Source organism: Coenobita brevimanus, chromosome 85, assembly GCF_032717465.1.
Source record: "Coenobita brevimanus isolate Jiangsu-jjx chromosome 85, ASM3271746v2, whole genome shotgun sequence".
Lineage (NCBI taxonomy): Eukaryota > Metazoa > Arthropoda > Malacostraca > Decapoda > Coenobitidae > Coenobita > Coenobita brevimanus.
This window is the reverse complement of record NC_137038.1, coordinates 4,084,727-4,101,570: the sequence shown is the minus strand read 5'-3', so window position 1 is coordinate 4,101,570 and position 16,844 is coordinate 4,084,727. Positions and strand designations below refer to the sequence as shown.

The window sequence follows — 16,844 nt, the reverse complement described above, 5'->3', positions numbered from 1 at the left end:
GATAATTAATCAGTAAATTCATGCACTGTCTAAAAACCTTGATCAAAAAGTGACCAAAGGACATTTTTGGTAAATAGCGTTTTTTCACAGGTACTGTGTTTGTAAAGTACATTTTATAAAGTACATAAAGAATTTTCTTTTAAGGGGGAGCTTAAAATTTTGAAGGCTGAAAATGACAGTAATGAGATATAAGGCCTATTTTACTATGCAGTTTGTTGATCATTTTCGTTTGTTTATACTTTCCTTTTCCTCTTTATGCATCCCATCCACCCCACATATATTTTAGCAGGAAGTCGTCCAATATCATGATCATGATTAATTTTCTCATTTGACCATCATTCTACAATGCATCAACCATTCAACCTAAGATAAAATACAGCCAGATCTTTCTACATCGAGATTTTAAGTTGAGGTTCCTCATTCTGAAACTTGGGGTTCAGTTGCTGAGTGACTGCTTTAGAATTAATGCATTGTCAAATGCTTCCTGTATCAAGAAAAACAGGAAATACTTTCGCCACCACGTCAACTTACAGTACCATACAGTAAAGCCTCAGTTAACCAGATTTTAATAATCTTAACTTGGTATGAGTGCCTAGATAATTACTGTATATATTTTTTCTTTGTGGAAATGTGTAAGCTATTGTTAGTTTTCATTCACATAGCAGTAATCACAGGGAAAGTAGGTACAGTATTACTGGAAATATTTGAGTTATGTGGTGGCAGGATTTAATACCATATTTCACAGTTGGTAAAGTTGTTGAAGGAAGATAAATTGTTCCCGTGGCAAAAAACTCCTCATGGGGCAACGTAGGATTGGATGATGGATGGATGGATGGCAAAAAGAATAGAAATATTGACACTGAATGTAAAGGTAACCCCAGTTATTTGGTTGACTGATGCACATTTGGGACACCGTAATTATTCCAAATTTGTATCCTTTCTCACTACTAATCAGTTGTTCAATACAGTGAATGAAAAATCATGACTTCCAAGTGCCTAGTGACTTGCCATGTGTGTTGGGGACCTTTTTTTTTTTTATCAGATAACACATAAATTTCTGACAAGATCAAGTCTGACTCCCCCTATGCCTAAATCAGTACTGTATACTGTATTCTAAGAAAAAAAAAAAAAAAAATGCCATGGCAGGCCTTAAGTACCTGTATTGGATTGTAAGTTTTGTGGTTCATTTTTCTTTGTACTGTATAAAGGAAAAAATTATTCTCAGGATAAACTCCAACAATCCCCTTAAAGTCTCCATACTGAACCCTTGTTACAATGTGTTCATTATATAATTTTGTAACTGCATTCACATTGCACAACTAGGGTCACATGTACTGACTGCTGCTCCTGTTTGGTTCATTTAAAGGAGGTTTGACTGCAGTAGTGAACAAAGGTAATATAAACTATATATATTACAACATATCATGATTTCTTATATCTAAACAAGTATAATATGGAATGTATACAAACACAACATCAACAGTGACATACACTTTACGATACTTTGATCTCCAGGTCTATAAAACACACTCACTAACGTTATGACTAGGATACAACACAGACTTATCTCAGTCACATCAATACTAAACATCCTGCACAATGGCTAGGCAATACTATACTTCGTAGGTCAGCTTTATGGAAAAATGGTTTCATCCTGTATCCTACACTTTACACAGTTACAATTCAGTCATCTTGCTTTATACTGTACTTATTATTTAACATTGCTTTTAATACAGTCAGGGAGATTTAAGACAAATTAGTCCATAAACATGCTAATACAATACTGCAGAATATTATAACAATACATTAGTTATCACTGATGTACTGAAGGCATCCTTATATTGTACAATATTCATTCTGTACTCATAATAATCTCATTAAATGCATTTTCAGTCTCCTCACTGCATGCCTTATATTTAACATTTAACATTTACTTGAAATGCATCTTACAGTAGGCATCATGAAGCATACTTCACTGGAATGGTAAAACTCACAGAGAAAAGAAACTCGGAATGATTTATGTGTTGAAATGTCTTGTGCAACTGCAAAAGTTGCACCAAAATTAAAATAAACACTGAAAAGGAATATAAATGGACTGTAAGGCTAACTAGAGGAGCATCCCTGATTTTAACATGCTGACAGTCATACAAGGTATGATAAGAATGGTCCATCAAAATTCTTCATGTGAAGGATAGATTCTAGGATTCTGGAAATACATGAGACTTAGGCAATAAAATGGAAATTACAAGGAGTGCAACAAGGACTATGTCTGCAACATAAGTAAATTCTGTTCAGGAAACACTCGTAAAACTGAATTTAACATAAATTGTACAAGAAAAAATGTATAAATAATATACAGTATAATATTTAATATTGATTGTGGGTCCTAAGTACTGTACATTTGTGACAAGTGTTATAATTAATGAAAATAAAGATCACTGAAACATAATTATGTCTGGGTGCAGTGTTCTAAAGTAGTATGTAAAAATATCCCGGTAGAGTTACATACACCACGTGCCACCAGCGATAATGAACACAGATACCTTCATGCGGTACAAAGATGGTGAGTACACTGCAGTGGTGATACGTGATTCAGTTTTTAATACTTACAGGCAATCATTTCATTGCTAAAGTTATAAAATATATAAATCACTTTTATAATATCTATACAAGTCCATCTCTCTGTCTAATACCTGATTCAATACTCGATTGAAAAAAAAAAAAAAAAAAAAAAAAAAAAAAAAATCTCCATATTGGTATACAGCAATCCTACCCAGACTCAGGTGCTTTCCTTCACTCCATCCCAACCCAACTTCACATACTGTTGAACCCTATCCTTTAAGCTCATCTGTGGTTTACCTCTAAAAATGTGCAGTACCACAGAAATGGGAAAAACATTAGGAAGCAGTGCAGGTACCATTATTAATTCAAACATCACCTGCATAGTGCAGTATTTTCTCTAGCTCTACCACAGAAGAGGGTTGGTGCTTGAAACTTTGGGCTGTATTCTCGTGGCTAAAGAAGGATTCCTACCACCCCTTTCTTAGTGACAATGTGTATATTACACCTTAACCTCTTCAGTAGCTTTCATTAATGTCCTTCAGTATAGCTGACATCTTTCAAGTCTTAAAATAGTAAGCTTAAACCTTCAGTTGCTAAGTGGAGTGCAAACCCCCTAATTTTTGTCATTTATGGAATGCCTATGGCTATTACATATGGCCTGCCTTCATTCCATACTACATAATGCAGTCAGCAACCATACAGGAAGGTCAAACATGTTCCCTCTTAGTCATGTACTTCAGAAATTATTGGAAAAAATTGGGAGTGTGCATTCTGCTTTGAAATCTAAGGTCTGTGGTTATGCTCATTAGTTTTGCTACCACCATCAAACAAGACTATTCACACCGGAAGAGTTGCTTCTAGCATCCTTAAATTTACAGTACTAAAGGTCCTTTTTAATTTGAATAAAGTCATCTGAAAGTGGTGAGAGTAAAGAAATACAGTACAGTACATCACCAGACTGAAGGAGTTAATGCCTTCTTTGATACGGTGGTAGCAGCAAGAACAAAATAACAAAATGTCTTTGTGCTGAATGGGTTAATATACTAGTCTGGTTGAGAGGTGTTTATCAAGCTCCTAAGCATGAGAATACTGCCCCTAAACATCACAGGAACTACTGGTGTGTTTGTGCTTCCAGGGAACACACATCCTTCCTCAGCTCTGACAGTTTACAGTACCTCGAAAGGGAGGCAGAAACAGAAATATGAAACAGAAACATATGAAGGTGGGAAGGGGAAAATGAATGAAGGTAGGGAGGGAAAATAAGAGGGAAAGACATAAAAAGACATATGACTAAATGATAAGGGTGGAAGGTGAAAATTTATGAAGAGTGAGATACGGTGTGCTTTACATAGGAAAGAGACTGGAGTTAGGCTGTCTGTTTAGCTACTACCTGCCATTGCATTCTGAAAGTAATTCTGGGATGGCACTAACAATAAAGCTTCAAGCAACCATATGATGGCACAGTATAATGAAGTTCTGCATCTGCTATGATGACTGCTCTTGATCTTGATACTAGCATCAACAGGCTTTCTCTGTTTATTGTCCTCATAAGTTAAGGCAAAGTCTGGCAGAAACCAGTGGGAACAAAAGAATTTGAATTCCCCTGCCTCTCTCCTTTTATGATTTCTTGGGACTGGATTGTTTTAATGTTATGACAAGGAGGGGTAGACTGAGACGGTTTGGGCATGTGGAGAGGATTGAGGATGACAGCTGGGTGTGGTGGGTGAGAAGTATGAACAGTGAACGTAGAGTTGCAAGAAGCAGACCGAAAAAGACCTGGGATGAGGTCACGGAGTGTGACATCAGGGATAAGGGACTGAACACAGAGGCTGCTAGAGATAAAGCAGCATGGAGAGCTGCCATTAGGTGACGAAGGTCGACGCATGCAAGCATGTCTGAGCCTTTGTAAATGAATGATCATGATGAACAGCTTTTCATGGGTTGTCTTTTCCTGTCCATCTTAAATACCTCACTCCTGATATCTCTGTCACACCCTAAGTACAGCTACTTTACGGCCATATTTCCATTTATCATCAGCTCCTTAGCACTTCCTCTTTCCATTATACCAGTATTAATAACAATGTCATCTTCCCACTCTTAATTCAACCCGGCCTCAACCTGTCACTATCGATTCCTTTCAAACTTCCTTTACCTTAGTGTCCTACCTTCTCAATTTTACGCATCAGCCTTATCATGTACATTTACTCACTGCTTCCAGTAATATGTTAAATCTATACAGTAACTGATCTTTTTATTTCCTCATTTCAGGAAAGCAGCAAGAAGAAAAAGGAATAAGTTGGGCTGGGAGGCAAGAGGAGGAGGTATCATGAGGCAGGGTAGAGGAGTATAAGGAAGTGAGGAACAAAACTGAAGGAGGATGAGAACAAAGCAAGGTACAGTATGTGAGAGAATGAATGTAAGGAAATATTAATAATCAATAAAATAAGGAGTGCAAAAAAGTAGGAGAGAGGTGTGATTGGTGGATGAAATAAAAGTAGGAGAAAGGTGCAATGGGGTGGTAATGAGAAGCAGGGAAAGTATGAAAGTAAGTCACAGAAAATTATTGAACAGCAAGACAGAAGAGAATAGAGGTAGCATAAACAAGTGTAATGAACAACAGGATGGAAAGAACAAAGTAGGATTTAACCTTTAAACAGCGAGCAAAATCTTGATTTTTGACTAATTTTTAACTGGTTTCCTTTCTTTAATGGAAGGCATACTGTAAAAAAAATAAGACTGTAATAATTAAATGCAGTGCTCACCAAACTAACTGTTCACTGGTCCAGTTAAGACTGGCTGGAATGAGAGAAGAAGCCCATTTATGGTGGAGTTCAGAATGAAAAAGGGAGGGGGGAATGTAAATGTTATTATGACATACCCACTGTTTAAGGGATAAAGACAAATAAAGAATGTGAAAGGAAAAAAAAAAAGAAAATGATAAGAAAGTGATGTACAAATTTAAGAATGAAAGGGGAAGGTTAGAGCATTCTGTATTACAAGCAATGCAGAACTGTGGAAGATATGCATTTCAATTGTTTCGTTCAGTTAGGAAGGCCACTGTTTTTAATACGTGTAAGGCTTATGAGAAACTAACATTAATACTAATGCATTTATGTATGACCTTCATATGATACTGTAAACACATGGTAACATCATGAAAAGATATATAATAATACAGAACTGTGAATGACTGATAACAATTCCACAACACTAATCACAAGAATATAACCATACTCTCAATTTCTAAAACCAAACCAGTCGAATATAAATTTTTCAAAAATAATAACATACCGGTATGTATATTATTTGAAGGTAAAATATAGTCGGTGATGATAATAATAATCATCAATAAATAATGGAGGTACTATAAAATTATAATTCAGAGTGCTGCTACACAATTTGTAAAGAGATATAATGTGATATTTGAAAAAATGAGATCACATCAGTCACATCAGACATAAAGAAACTAACACTGAACAACACTCATGACAAAACACACAATACATACACTATTCACAATAAAACAATGACAGCCTCACTCAACAACGAAAGATGCTGAAGCAACGAGATCAACAACAGTTCAAAATCCAGACCATAAGGATAGAAACTCTGTCAAGAAGAGGACGAGGAGGAGCAGGGACAGGGGCAACATGTACACAGCGAGTCATTAACAGTCACATCAAAGCCATGAGTAGCTGCAAGTTCCCTCACAAATGCCACATCTTGCTGTGGATTTAAACCCATCGATATAATATCATCCTTCCCTACCATAGCACGACTCGAACGGCAAACGTACCCCAGCGTTGCAAAGATCCTGTCATTGAGCTGAGAGAAGAAGCTGTGGAATGCATCAAGAGGTGTGACTGCGCTACGAGTTATGTTCTGTAGGCAGGCAAAATGCTTCCGGTCCTCAGGGGTAATTGTTAGGAGTTGCTGCAGATTGGGTGGGATCCTGATATTCTGGTTTTCAACGAAGATGTCGCAGATGCCACTCTTCTCTTCAAATATTTTCTCTGTTGTGCCTGCAAAGAGGAAGTTTGCAAATACCAGCACAAAAGATTAAATTACAGTAAAACCTCGATAAGTTGACCCTCCAGAAGACGGTATTTCCGTTAAGTTGAACTCTGACCGAAGCGTGACTGTTTATTCAAAGTGTTACATTTTAGTTTCTTATATTCCAAGTGCTACATTTTAGTTCATTCTACTCCAAGTGTTACATTTTAGTTTAACTGATTTTATCATCATCATCATCATTTAATCCAGTGTTGCCCCATGAGGAGTGTAGGAGCCCAGGGCTAGGCAAGTTGGTTCTGACATTCAAGATAAGAGTGACCAACCTCACTCATCCCTGAGTGTGGCTGGTCACCCCAACCACCCCTTGGATATAAACTTGCACCAGCTCAATCTGATGGAGTGCCTTTAAGTGCCCACTAAACCACCAGGTGCCATTAATTGTTTATGTGGTTGCCACCCAGCATAGTATATGATCTCCCTGGTGAACAGGAAACCATTAGGCTTATCACTCTGTGCAGAGTCACCCGTACACAAAGGGAAAAGGAAAGAATGAAGGAAAGAAAGATGGAAGAGGAAGGATGGAAAGCAAGAGGAAAGGGCAGGCACAAGAGAGCAGCACTACATTGAGTAAGTGAATGGTGAGTGCCCCCACCAACCACTACCTACCATACAATACTGTAAATAAATTTAAGGTATCAATAACAGGCATTATTAATATGTGAGATAAATACCATACAGAACTGCTTCATATCAGACATTAAAATACCTGCTTCCTAAGCAGTCGGTGGTATAATCCTACTGACAATAATTTTTACTGAAACTTGACGGAACAGAATTTGATGTCAAAAGTGTACATGGCCACCATGCAGAATTCATTCAGTATAAAATTTGTTATTGATAAGCTGACAGATGACAGCTTTATTATTAACTTACATGCTACATAAGAGTGTTGTTCCTGCAGGAGGTCAATGTCAGCCAGACTGATGTAGAACAGGGGTCGTAGAAGGTGTGCTGGGAGGCCAGGGGTGGTATGGGCACTCAGGAGTGAGATAGCGCGTACCCTGGAGCAAGCTGGACCAATGGGGGGCGTTGAGAGGAGAAGCACTCGCTTGCGGAGCAACGTTGCACGCCAGAGAGCCATTGTCTGCTCACCGTACATTGACAGGAAGAGTGACAGTTCCTCTTCTTGACTTTCCTGCAATGAAAAGCCATGCATAGTTTTGTATTGCTACTATTTTTATAATTATTCTCTTCAGCTAACTGGAAAGTATAACTTTTTTTTTTTTTTTTAATTCTCAATAGCCAAGATTTCATGCCTTTCCTCTACTTCTTAATATTCTCCAAAGCACTCCACTGGCCATCGTAACTCAGATTCCAAATTCATCTGTATACAACAAATCTGAAAGCAACTTATACAGGTCTAAAAGCAACTTGCATCTGTAATCTCACAACAATACTGTAATGCATGGACCATGATGAACCTCCCTGATGAACACCCACCATTCTTGTGATTTCTTTGCTCCCTATACTACCCACTCACACAAGTTCTTGAACCTTTATTTTCATTACAACACAATTCAGCCACTTCCATCCCTAACTTTCACACTGAACACTGTACAACTTCTTGGGGCAAGCTGTACAGTACCCCTTCTGCACTTCATCAGTTTTCAGTTATCAGTTTCATTCGTTCTTCACACTGTCACATACTGTCAGACTGGGCAGACTCTGAATGATGCTGCTGAATGCAAGCTATCCCTGTCCCAGTCACTCTCTAAATTCAGCAGTCTGTTACAACAATCCCCCTCAGTCTAAGCATTCTTGATTTCTACACTTTCAAAACCACATTACCTATATAACTTTTCAAACACAGTCAACTGCCTTTACCTCTAGTACTACTTAACATTTGCCTAGCTATCTTAAACACCTCTGCTAGTCAGGTTACTTCTACAAGAATATCCTGTCACCATCTGACTATATACCTCCCTTCTGGCTCTGCATTTAGCAGACAAGTACAAATCCTTACTGCCATCCATTCTATAGGCCTTGAACAATCTTTCTTTCACTTTTGCTGTTTCATCAACTGTATCATTCCATCACTGCAGTATACTATGTCTAGGTGGACCTTTGTCCAGTCACATACTTTGTCCTTTGCTGCAAGGAAGCCAATGTGTCCCAGTCATCCCTAATATTAGCAGCACAGGTCCTTGCAGTCACTTCCTCTCTGCACATTTCAGCATGAAAATTATTAACATTCTGATTCCTTAACTTCCACACTTGTTCTTAGGACATGGCCACACCATCTACTCCCTACATTTTAGTATCTTATCACACATAAGGTACTCTGTGGTGTGGTGAAAAATATACTCCCCATCAATCATTGTCACATCTTGGTTGTTTCGAGATTTCTTAACATGAATTTAAAAAAAAAAAAAAAAAAAGTGTACAGTACTTGTATTATACACTGGTAATGACAATGATGTTAAGAACAGTTTCTGATATCTCACAGGATTCTTTGGGCTGGGTGCATGACTGGGACTTTGCGTGGCTTTCTGAGGAGTGTCCCAGCTGGAAGGAATGATGGCCTTCCTCTCTTGATAGTAGTCCTCAAGATCCCCGTACTCTCCAGGTCGCATCAATATTTGCCTGCGTAAAGATGGGTAAGCCGAGTGATAACAGCTGGTGTCATTTTTCAGTTTCACTTTAAAGGAGCTATGTTACATGTGTATGATGGGCCACAATTACAACTACTATAGGTTCAGTTCATTATTTTTAATTCTCAAAATCATTACCACTGGTAAAATTGCTAATGTATACTGTGAGGTGGAAGGACATTTATTAAAAAAAGTGACAACTTACATGACAATTTCAACAGTACATTTACATGACTGTAAAAACTGTCCCTGCCAGTGAAAGTCAGACAAATGAGAGTTAAAATCAAGATCCAATCATAATAAGATTACCATACATTTGAAAAATGAGGGTTTTAGGCATTTGAAAAGATGGATGGAACAAGACAGTTCCAAATCCAACCAGTTGTGCTGTGCATGACTGTGGACAATAGTTAAGGAACCTTTGCATCTGAGTTGAAAAGAAAAGTTTGAGTTATTTCCCTGTTCAAGCCTCCCAGGCCAGAAGTCTCAATGCAGAACTTTACCCATCACCTTCTCCAGTGTGCCCCCGGGCACTTATCTTTTCACAGTGATACCTGTGACCCTCCTAAGCTATGCATCCCCCTCCCACAGCATCCCTGTGCCAGCACCAGGAGGGAGGAATTCGTCCCCCCTTCCCCTGCAAAATGCCTTTTTGACATGCTGGGATAATAACACAGTATTCAATAATTGATCATTCACTCGACCACCACACTCTTATTTTCCTTGTATAGGCTTTTAATTAAGGAGATTCTAATTGTGCATGAAAATCCAATCATTCATGCATGCAAGCTAAACTCATTCCACTCACTACATCACTAATTTAAAGGTACGTTCCTAATACAGTACCAGCTAGCCATCAACTAACCTGACTTGCTGTGCAAGGAAGTCTAGGTGTTGATGGAGGAGATTGTAGCTGGAGACAATGACACCGACACTTTTCATGCGGGCACCTCGCTCAGCATCAGAAATTATCTCCATTTTCTCATAGCAGGCCACCCCATAGTAGTCACCTTGACGGAAGTATCTGGAAAAGTTGACAGTGATGGTATGGTGAGGTGAAATATACTTGGCATTGCTTATTCCACCTCTAAGTACACTTGGATTTTCATACTATGCCTATATGACGAGTGACTGATAGTGAAAATGTGTACCGTACTTGCTGCTGGTCTTGTGATCTCTGATTCATGAATAATGAAGGTCCATTTATACATTGTGAATGTAGTTTAAGTATGGGAGAACCCACAATGTGATGCCATTTTGGAGAGGCAAGTTTTCAAGTGCTGAGAACATTTTGGATGGAAACACAAAACACTGTCCATTACTGTTTGTAGCATATTAAAGTTTCTGTGGCCAGGCATTATTACTTAGGCTGTGATTAAGGTGATGGCAATTTAATTTTCAAATAATCCTGAATAGTTATATAAATATGGCAGCAATCTGATAATACTCATCACATTTACCTTTTCCATCCCATTGACAAAATCTATCTATCTATCTATCTATCTATTGCCAGATGCCTCAATCCCGTTTGGGGTGGCCACAAACAAATCGCCTCCAAGTCGCCCTGTCCCCCGCCATTTCACTCCCCTGCTCCCAACTCACACCCCCCTCTCTCATATACCTCTCCACCCCATCTCTCCATCTCATCCTCGGTCTCCCCCTCCCTCTTTCCCCCTCCACTTCACTCACATACACTCTCTTCGTCAGTCTTTCACAAAATCTAGTCTTTAAATAATTAAAGCAAATAAGATTAAACTTTAACCATAAATAAGGAATACATGTAGAAAGTGACATTAGCCAGATGTGTCAATATAACAAAGAACCTACATGAAGTCTGAGGTGATGGTGTGAGCACCGCTGATGAGGGCTCGGAACTCCACCCCCTCTAGGTTTAGTTCTTGAGGCATACGCCATTCCAGCAAGTTGCCTGCAACACCAGTAGCATATCAGTGTAGATTTTAATCATTACATCATCATTCCGAAACAAAATTCCCACCTGAGATAGGGTAAGGTTATTGTTATATGGTCCCAGGCTCATCTGAATATGATCCTAATGGTATGCAGGCTGAAGTTTCTCCAACAGCCCACCATTCTCCTTCAAGTGGGAGTGGGGACTGAGGAATGTTTCTATAATTGAGCAGTGGAGCTGCCTGGTTATATTTGTGCCACTACATGAAGGGATCCCTCTCCAGCAACATGGAGTTTGGCAGGATCCAGAAACAAGAGAATGCATAAAAGCAAGCTAACTCAGATGTCTTGTCCATTGAAATGGGACTCACAGTCAATTAGGTACACCATCAAACCCATGAAATTTGCCCAAAATATTCTTTTCAGACATTGAGATAAGCTCTCCATACACCTGTGGGACAGTTTTTCAAGGGCTGCAACCTCAGTTATTTATAAATGCTCCCTCTGATAATTCTGGCAGACAGATGGCAGACTTATAGTGCCATAAGTGTATGAATACATGCATACATCTTTCTCCACACTTCACATAATGTATTCATTGATGATCCAAGCAGTATCGTTATTCTCACTTTACACAAGTTCACCACGGGGGGTGGGGGGGGGTAAATATTCGGAGGCAACTGTACACCTCCAAATAAACTCTATTCAGTTTGATCCCTTGTCAGTTCCCTAGTTTTCTCAACCTTAACAGCAACCTTGCTTTCTCACATGCTCACCATATCCTTTCCTATGCTGCCTCTCCAAGTTCTAATTTATTCTCTTCATATACCAATCTGTGATTGAAGTAAGAGTCAGAATTTAGGAAAACTCCCACTCACAGATGCTGAAAAGTTTAAGACATATACTTTCACCATAATGTCATTCATTTATGACACCCATATTCCTACAAAATCAATAGGATACCATACCAATTGAAGGACTTATGATTGTTGCTTCTCTTTCTAAGTTCTGTTAGGCTTGGTTTGTGTGTACAACTAATAGTTCTTTAGTTAACTTGAAAATTATGCATTTCAACAAATTTTTAAACTTCTTCCTGGTACTTTGGTAATCATATATTTTTAAAGATAGATTCAGTGAATGGGATCTCTCCTCTGCCTCACCAAAGGAAGTCTGTAGGAAGTCACTACAATATTACACTCTACCAAGTCATAATCTTACAGTCAAGAGTAGTTGTAGAGTAAGTTCTGTTAATAACTTACTAGAAAGTAGGATAATCAATTCACTTAAGGAATGTAATAACTTATGTCACAAACAATTCTGATAATGTAAGCAGTACAAGTACCTTCTTTTGAGTCAAATGCCACGACAAAAATGCTTATAATATCTCGGGTGGGAAGAGTTGAGCGAGCGACATGGAAGCTGTCATTTCTCCTGGAGGTGGGAGGCGTTGGGAATCCCGCCCCGTTTTTATCAAATGGTGGCTTGTCATTTTCTGAAACACTATGTGATTCCCTACTGCTGCTGCTGGAAACTAGACTGCTGCGAGATTCAGCCTCTTGAGCGTCATCCTGGGACGTAGTGGTATAGTCATTGCTGGATAATAAGGCAGTCCTATCATTTTCGTCCGCCATTACCAGAGTTGTGTTTACCTATACGACGAGCCTAAAGTATTTTCCATTATCCTGTTCATGTATTGATGATTGTATGTCTTATTCACCAACAGACATAGCTCATTAATTAAAACTGCCCCAAGAAACCTCTCTAACTTCCTTGCATAATAACCTGAAAATTTTAACTCCCCTATTTGCCAGAGGGAGAGCTCGATTTTCATTGGAGGATAACGCGTAAATGATTCTCTAAATTAAATAAGCTGAGTTTTCATTGGCGGCTGTCGAGGCAGACAGCGCCGCGCTCACTTCTCTCGGCCAACCAGGAGCCTCGACACAGCCCCTCTCGGCCCCTCTGATTAAAGCCTAGATAAGTTCCAATGTTATTTTCAAGTTCTGGGGGATTTTTTTCAGTTTTGGGGATTTTTGATGATATGTGATTTAATTAAGACTATATAAGGAACTGGAATAAATGTAATAAATAATTATGCATCAATCAGGACGGTAGCCGTAGGAAAATAAAGTCTACAAGGGCGAAAAATGGTGAAAAGATTGAGGAGTTTGTGAGTTTTGTGAAGACCGCCGCGAGTGGATGGTGAAGAGTAACATCTATCATAGTAGTGAAGCGGCACCATCCTTGAGGAATAAACGTGTTTTTATTACAGTTCAGGTCGAAATGGACACGCTAGGTAAGTACAGAACCTTCATTTAGGACAGTGTAAGGTGGGAGTTAGAGAATGACATCCTCAGATGGGTCGGGTAGTCTGTAAAATGTGTGTAAATGGGAGTTGTAATCTTAGGGGGGTATTGACCATATCAAATACAGCCAGACTCTTCAATGGCGAACAAAGTGATTTTATTTATGTAGGTCGGCCTATGTCCCAGATTCGTGGGGCAAGCCGGGCATGGGAGGCCTAGCAAAGTTAATCTCATAGGTGAAATTATTCAGTAACTCTAATGGAAAGTGATGAAATGGGCATAATGGCCGAAACTGTCTAATTGGGGTTAGAATTGTCGAACCGGCCGGCTAGGGAAACTTATGGGAAATTATTCGGTGTCAGAATTATTAAAGCATGTGGTATCTGTTGTCGAAATTGTATGTTTGGTCCTTGAAATTCATTATAATGTCAGTTGCGGGAACGTGAGCGAGGGTTAGCGTGGTGTGGATGGCGGAACAAGTAGGGAATCTCCTAACGTCATGGAAACACCTGGATTTCACCAACTTAACGACATGTTGTGGTGCTTAGAAACTCAATCTCTCCAGTTGTCAGATATCATTGATGTGCTTCTTGTCTTTGTGCCTGACCACCTTTTATTCTCTACTCAGACCTACTTCAGTACCTCCATTGCCAACATATATTTCCCTACTCATGGTTAGGCTATCTCCCTATTTGTTTTTGTCTTCACCAGCTATATTTTTTTGCCTTCTTCCCCTTTCCCCTTCACTTTTTTTTCCCTTCCCCCATCAAAATCTATTACTCCTAGATACCTTATTGAACCATCCCTCCTTGCCTTCTTGTTTCCAATGCCCTTTCTTTCCTGTTCAGTCCATCTTTCCCCCACTTCTTAACTTCCCACCATTTTTCCTCCTCTGTTTACCATTTTTGCCAACATCCTCCCTCCTTTCATCTTCTAAACACTATTCCAGCCTTGGTCTTTCTTTTTCATTATATTTCTTAATTTTATATTCACATTTTGCCACATCACTGTTTATCCATTCCCCCTACTCATCCCCCACTTCCTTCCTCTCATCCTCACCTCCCCCTGCCAGCCACACTTCTCAGATTCCCCTTCCCTTCCTCCTCTCCCCCTCCCCACCCACTCTCTCCCTCCATTTCTCCTCTTCCCCTCCCCTTCCCACCCTCTCCCATCCCCCCTTCACCTCCACATCCCCTACCCCCTGCCTCATTCCTTACCTGCCCATCCACCCACCTTCCTCCTGCCATACTCACTCCTCTACAGCCATTCCTTCTATCCTTCATTCTTTCCTGTACTATCCTTTGGTTTTCCTGTGTGTGTGTGTGTTTGTGCAGTTTTCGTCTTCTGGTCAATACCTCATCCTATTCCTCTTTTTCTCACCCCAGTTGCCATATAACTATGTTCCTTCTATATCCATCCTTATTCCTCTTTCCTATCTTCATCCCTCCCTCCCTTCCTTCTTCCATCCCTTCTCATTTCATATTTCTTGATTAACCCTCTCACAGCAGTGAAGTTTGTTGTTCATAATTAAAGAGAAAATATGTTTGTTCCAGTGAGAAAATCATAGTACTCAAAGACTTTATATAATTTTGCACTTTGAACTACAGTAGCAAAATATATACCGGTATTTGCACGCACACACACATGGACATCGACATCACAGTGTCCACACACAGCACTCTTAAAACACTAGGACACAACACCATGACAGTGCTGACATAGGCTCATACATCTTGAAAATGCCATCACCACACTCAGACAGCATGCTCACAGTATGTGCTGGTGACAGTCACACCGCACCCTGACAACACTCACACCACACCATGGCAGCACTGGCATCTTATGCTTGTATACATACTGTATATATATATATATATATATATATATATATATATATATACACACACAGTATGTCAGTGGCATTAATGCAATTTGGTCACACATGTGGATGTTGTCAGTACAATTTTGTTGGTACCACCAGTTGCTTGGGTGGAAGGGTGATGTTAAGAGTGATGTAGCTTGGCTCCCAGTGGATTGTGCAAATAATGGTACCGTACTCTGCAGCATATGCTATGAATGTATCTTGGAGGTGTATTGTGAAAATTTGTGTAAGTATAGGCTGCTATTAGTATCAGGTATGAAACAGCACTGTATTGTGGTTGTAGGGTGTATTATGAATTTAAGTATATCTCATCATGTAAAGATATTTATTTTATATTATGTTTTAGGCAGCCCAGAGTTTGAATATGGGATGTATAGTACTATGTGGGTAAAGAATTGCTAATCTTTGATCTGTCGCCTGTACCAGTATTGGTACTGTTCCTCCCAGCTGTTTGTTATACATACAGTATGTAGTATTATTTTCCCAAAGGCTTTATTGTACACTTTTTGGACTGTCATGAATCTTACTGCCCTGTTATGACCTTTCAGGAAATTTCTGAGTGCCTACTATGAACTAACCATCTCATGTTGATTATTGTCATATTGCTTTATATGTATCGCATTGTTTTCATGTTGTTTGCTCCGTAGTGTACATCCCTTCCTTGCTTAGCTCTGCGCTGCTCTCATGTCATCCAATACTAGCACTTTGGTAGGGTCTATCTGTCTGTCCATAGCCAGATGCCATAGTCCTGTAAGGGATGGCCATTTGACTTTTGTTTTATGGGGAGGGGCACTAACTCTCCGCCAACCCACTTGTTGACATGTAGGGAACACATATGGGTTAGTTATATGGTTACCACCCAGTGTTGTAAATGGTTCCCTGGCATACAAGAAGCTTTTAGACTTGTCACTCAATGTAAACCCGTCTGAAAAGGAAAGAAGACTAGCTACCATAATAAAAAGTGAGAGGAAAGATGGGAGAAATAGGAAGAGAGGAGGGCAGACTTAGAAGAAAAATGACAGATGAAGGAAAAAGTAGGCAGCACTGCAAGTGATTGGATGATTGTCACCACCACCAACCACCATTTGATAGGGTATACTGTATATTCTGTTAATTATTTTGTCACTTGTGTTTACTATATTCTTCGTTCAGGATACTGCCTTACATATGTTTGTGTTCCTTTTCCCACTGACACTTTTTTATGTTTACATACAAAATTTATTGTCATGCTACTGTTGTAATATTGCTGATACTCCCCATGTATACATTATTCACCCTGTTATGTACTGTACATTCCTCAGTATCATAATATAATGACAGTACAGTACTGTACTTCTTCCCACAAGTACTGTACTATGGTAGCTTCCATTATCTTACCCACTACTATTGGGTGTCTCTTTCATGGTACGGTACCCTCTTGTTATTTATATACCCCCACTACATCACTCACCACCATAGACTGCATATATCACATATTCTGCCAATTAGCTTACTGTACACAGCAGTACTGTACCTTTTGTA

General features: G+C 39.3%; 1 protein-coding gene across 1 annotated transcript; it reads right to left on the bottom strand.

Annotated features, from left to right (window-relative positions):
- Positions 1-6,174: 6,174 nt before the first annotated feature.
- Positions 6,175-12,766, bottom strand: LOC145410398 (DENN domain-containing protein 11-like). The gene is made up of 7 exons (XM_080280551.1): positions 12,478-12,766; positions 11,055-11,154; positions 10,093-10,251; positions 9,095-9,219; positions 8,927-8,962; positions 7,510-7,743; positions 6,175-6,584 (listed from the first exon to the last, which is right to left on the bottom strand). Exons 1-7 carry the CDS (start codon positions 12,764-12,766, stop codon positions 6,175-6,177), a joined length of 1,353 nt encoding a protein of 450 aa, XP_080136677.1.
- Between the last annotated feature and the right edge of the window lie 4,078 nt (positions 12,767-16,844).

What these genes read in the sequence shown, in the direction of transcription:
- LOC145410398 (XM_080280551.1), bottom strand. Translation starts at nt 12,766, where the DNA reads ATGGCGGACGAAAATGATAGGACTGCCTTATTATCCAGCAATGACTAT. An exon ending in GGCATTTGACTCAAAAGAAG is followed by an intron (nt 11,155 to 12,477) that starts GTACTTGTACTG and finishes CTGGTGTTGCAG; the next exon opens with GCAACTTGCTGGAATGGCGT. An exon ending in TTCCTTGCACAGCAAGTCAG is followed by an intron (nt 9,220 to 10,092) that starts GTTAGTTGATGG and finishes ATCTTTACGCAG; the next exon opens with GCAAATATTGATGCGACCTG.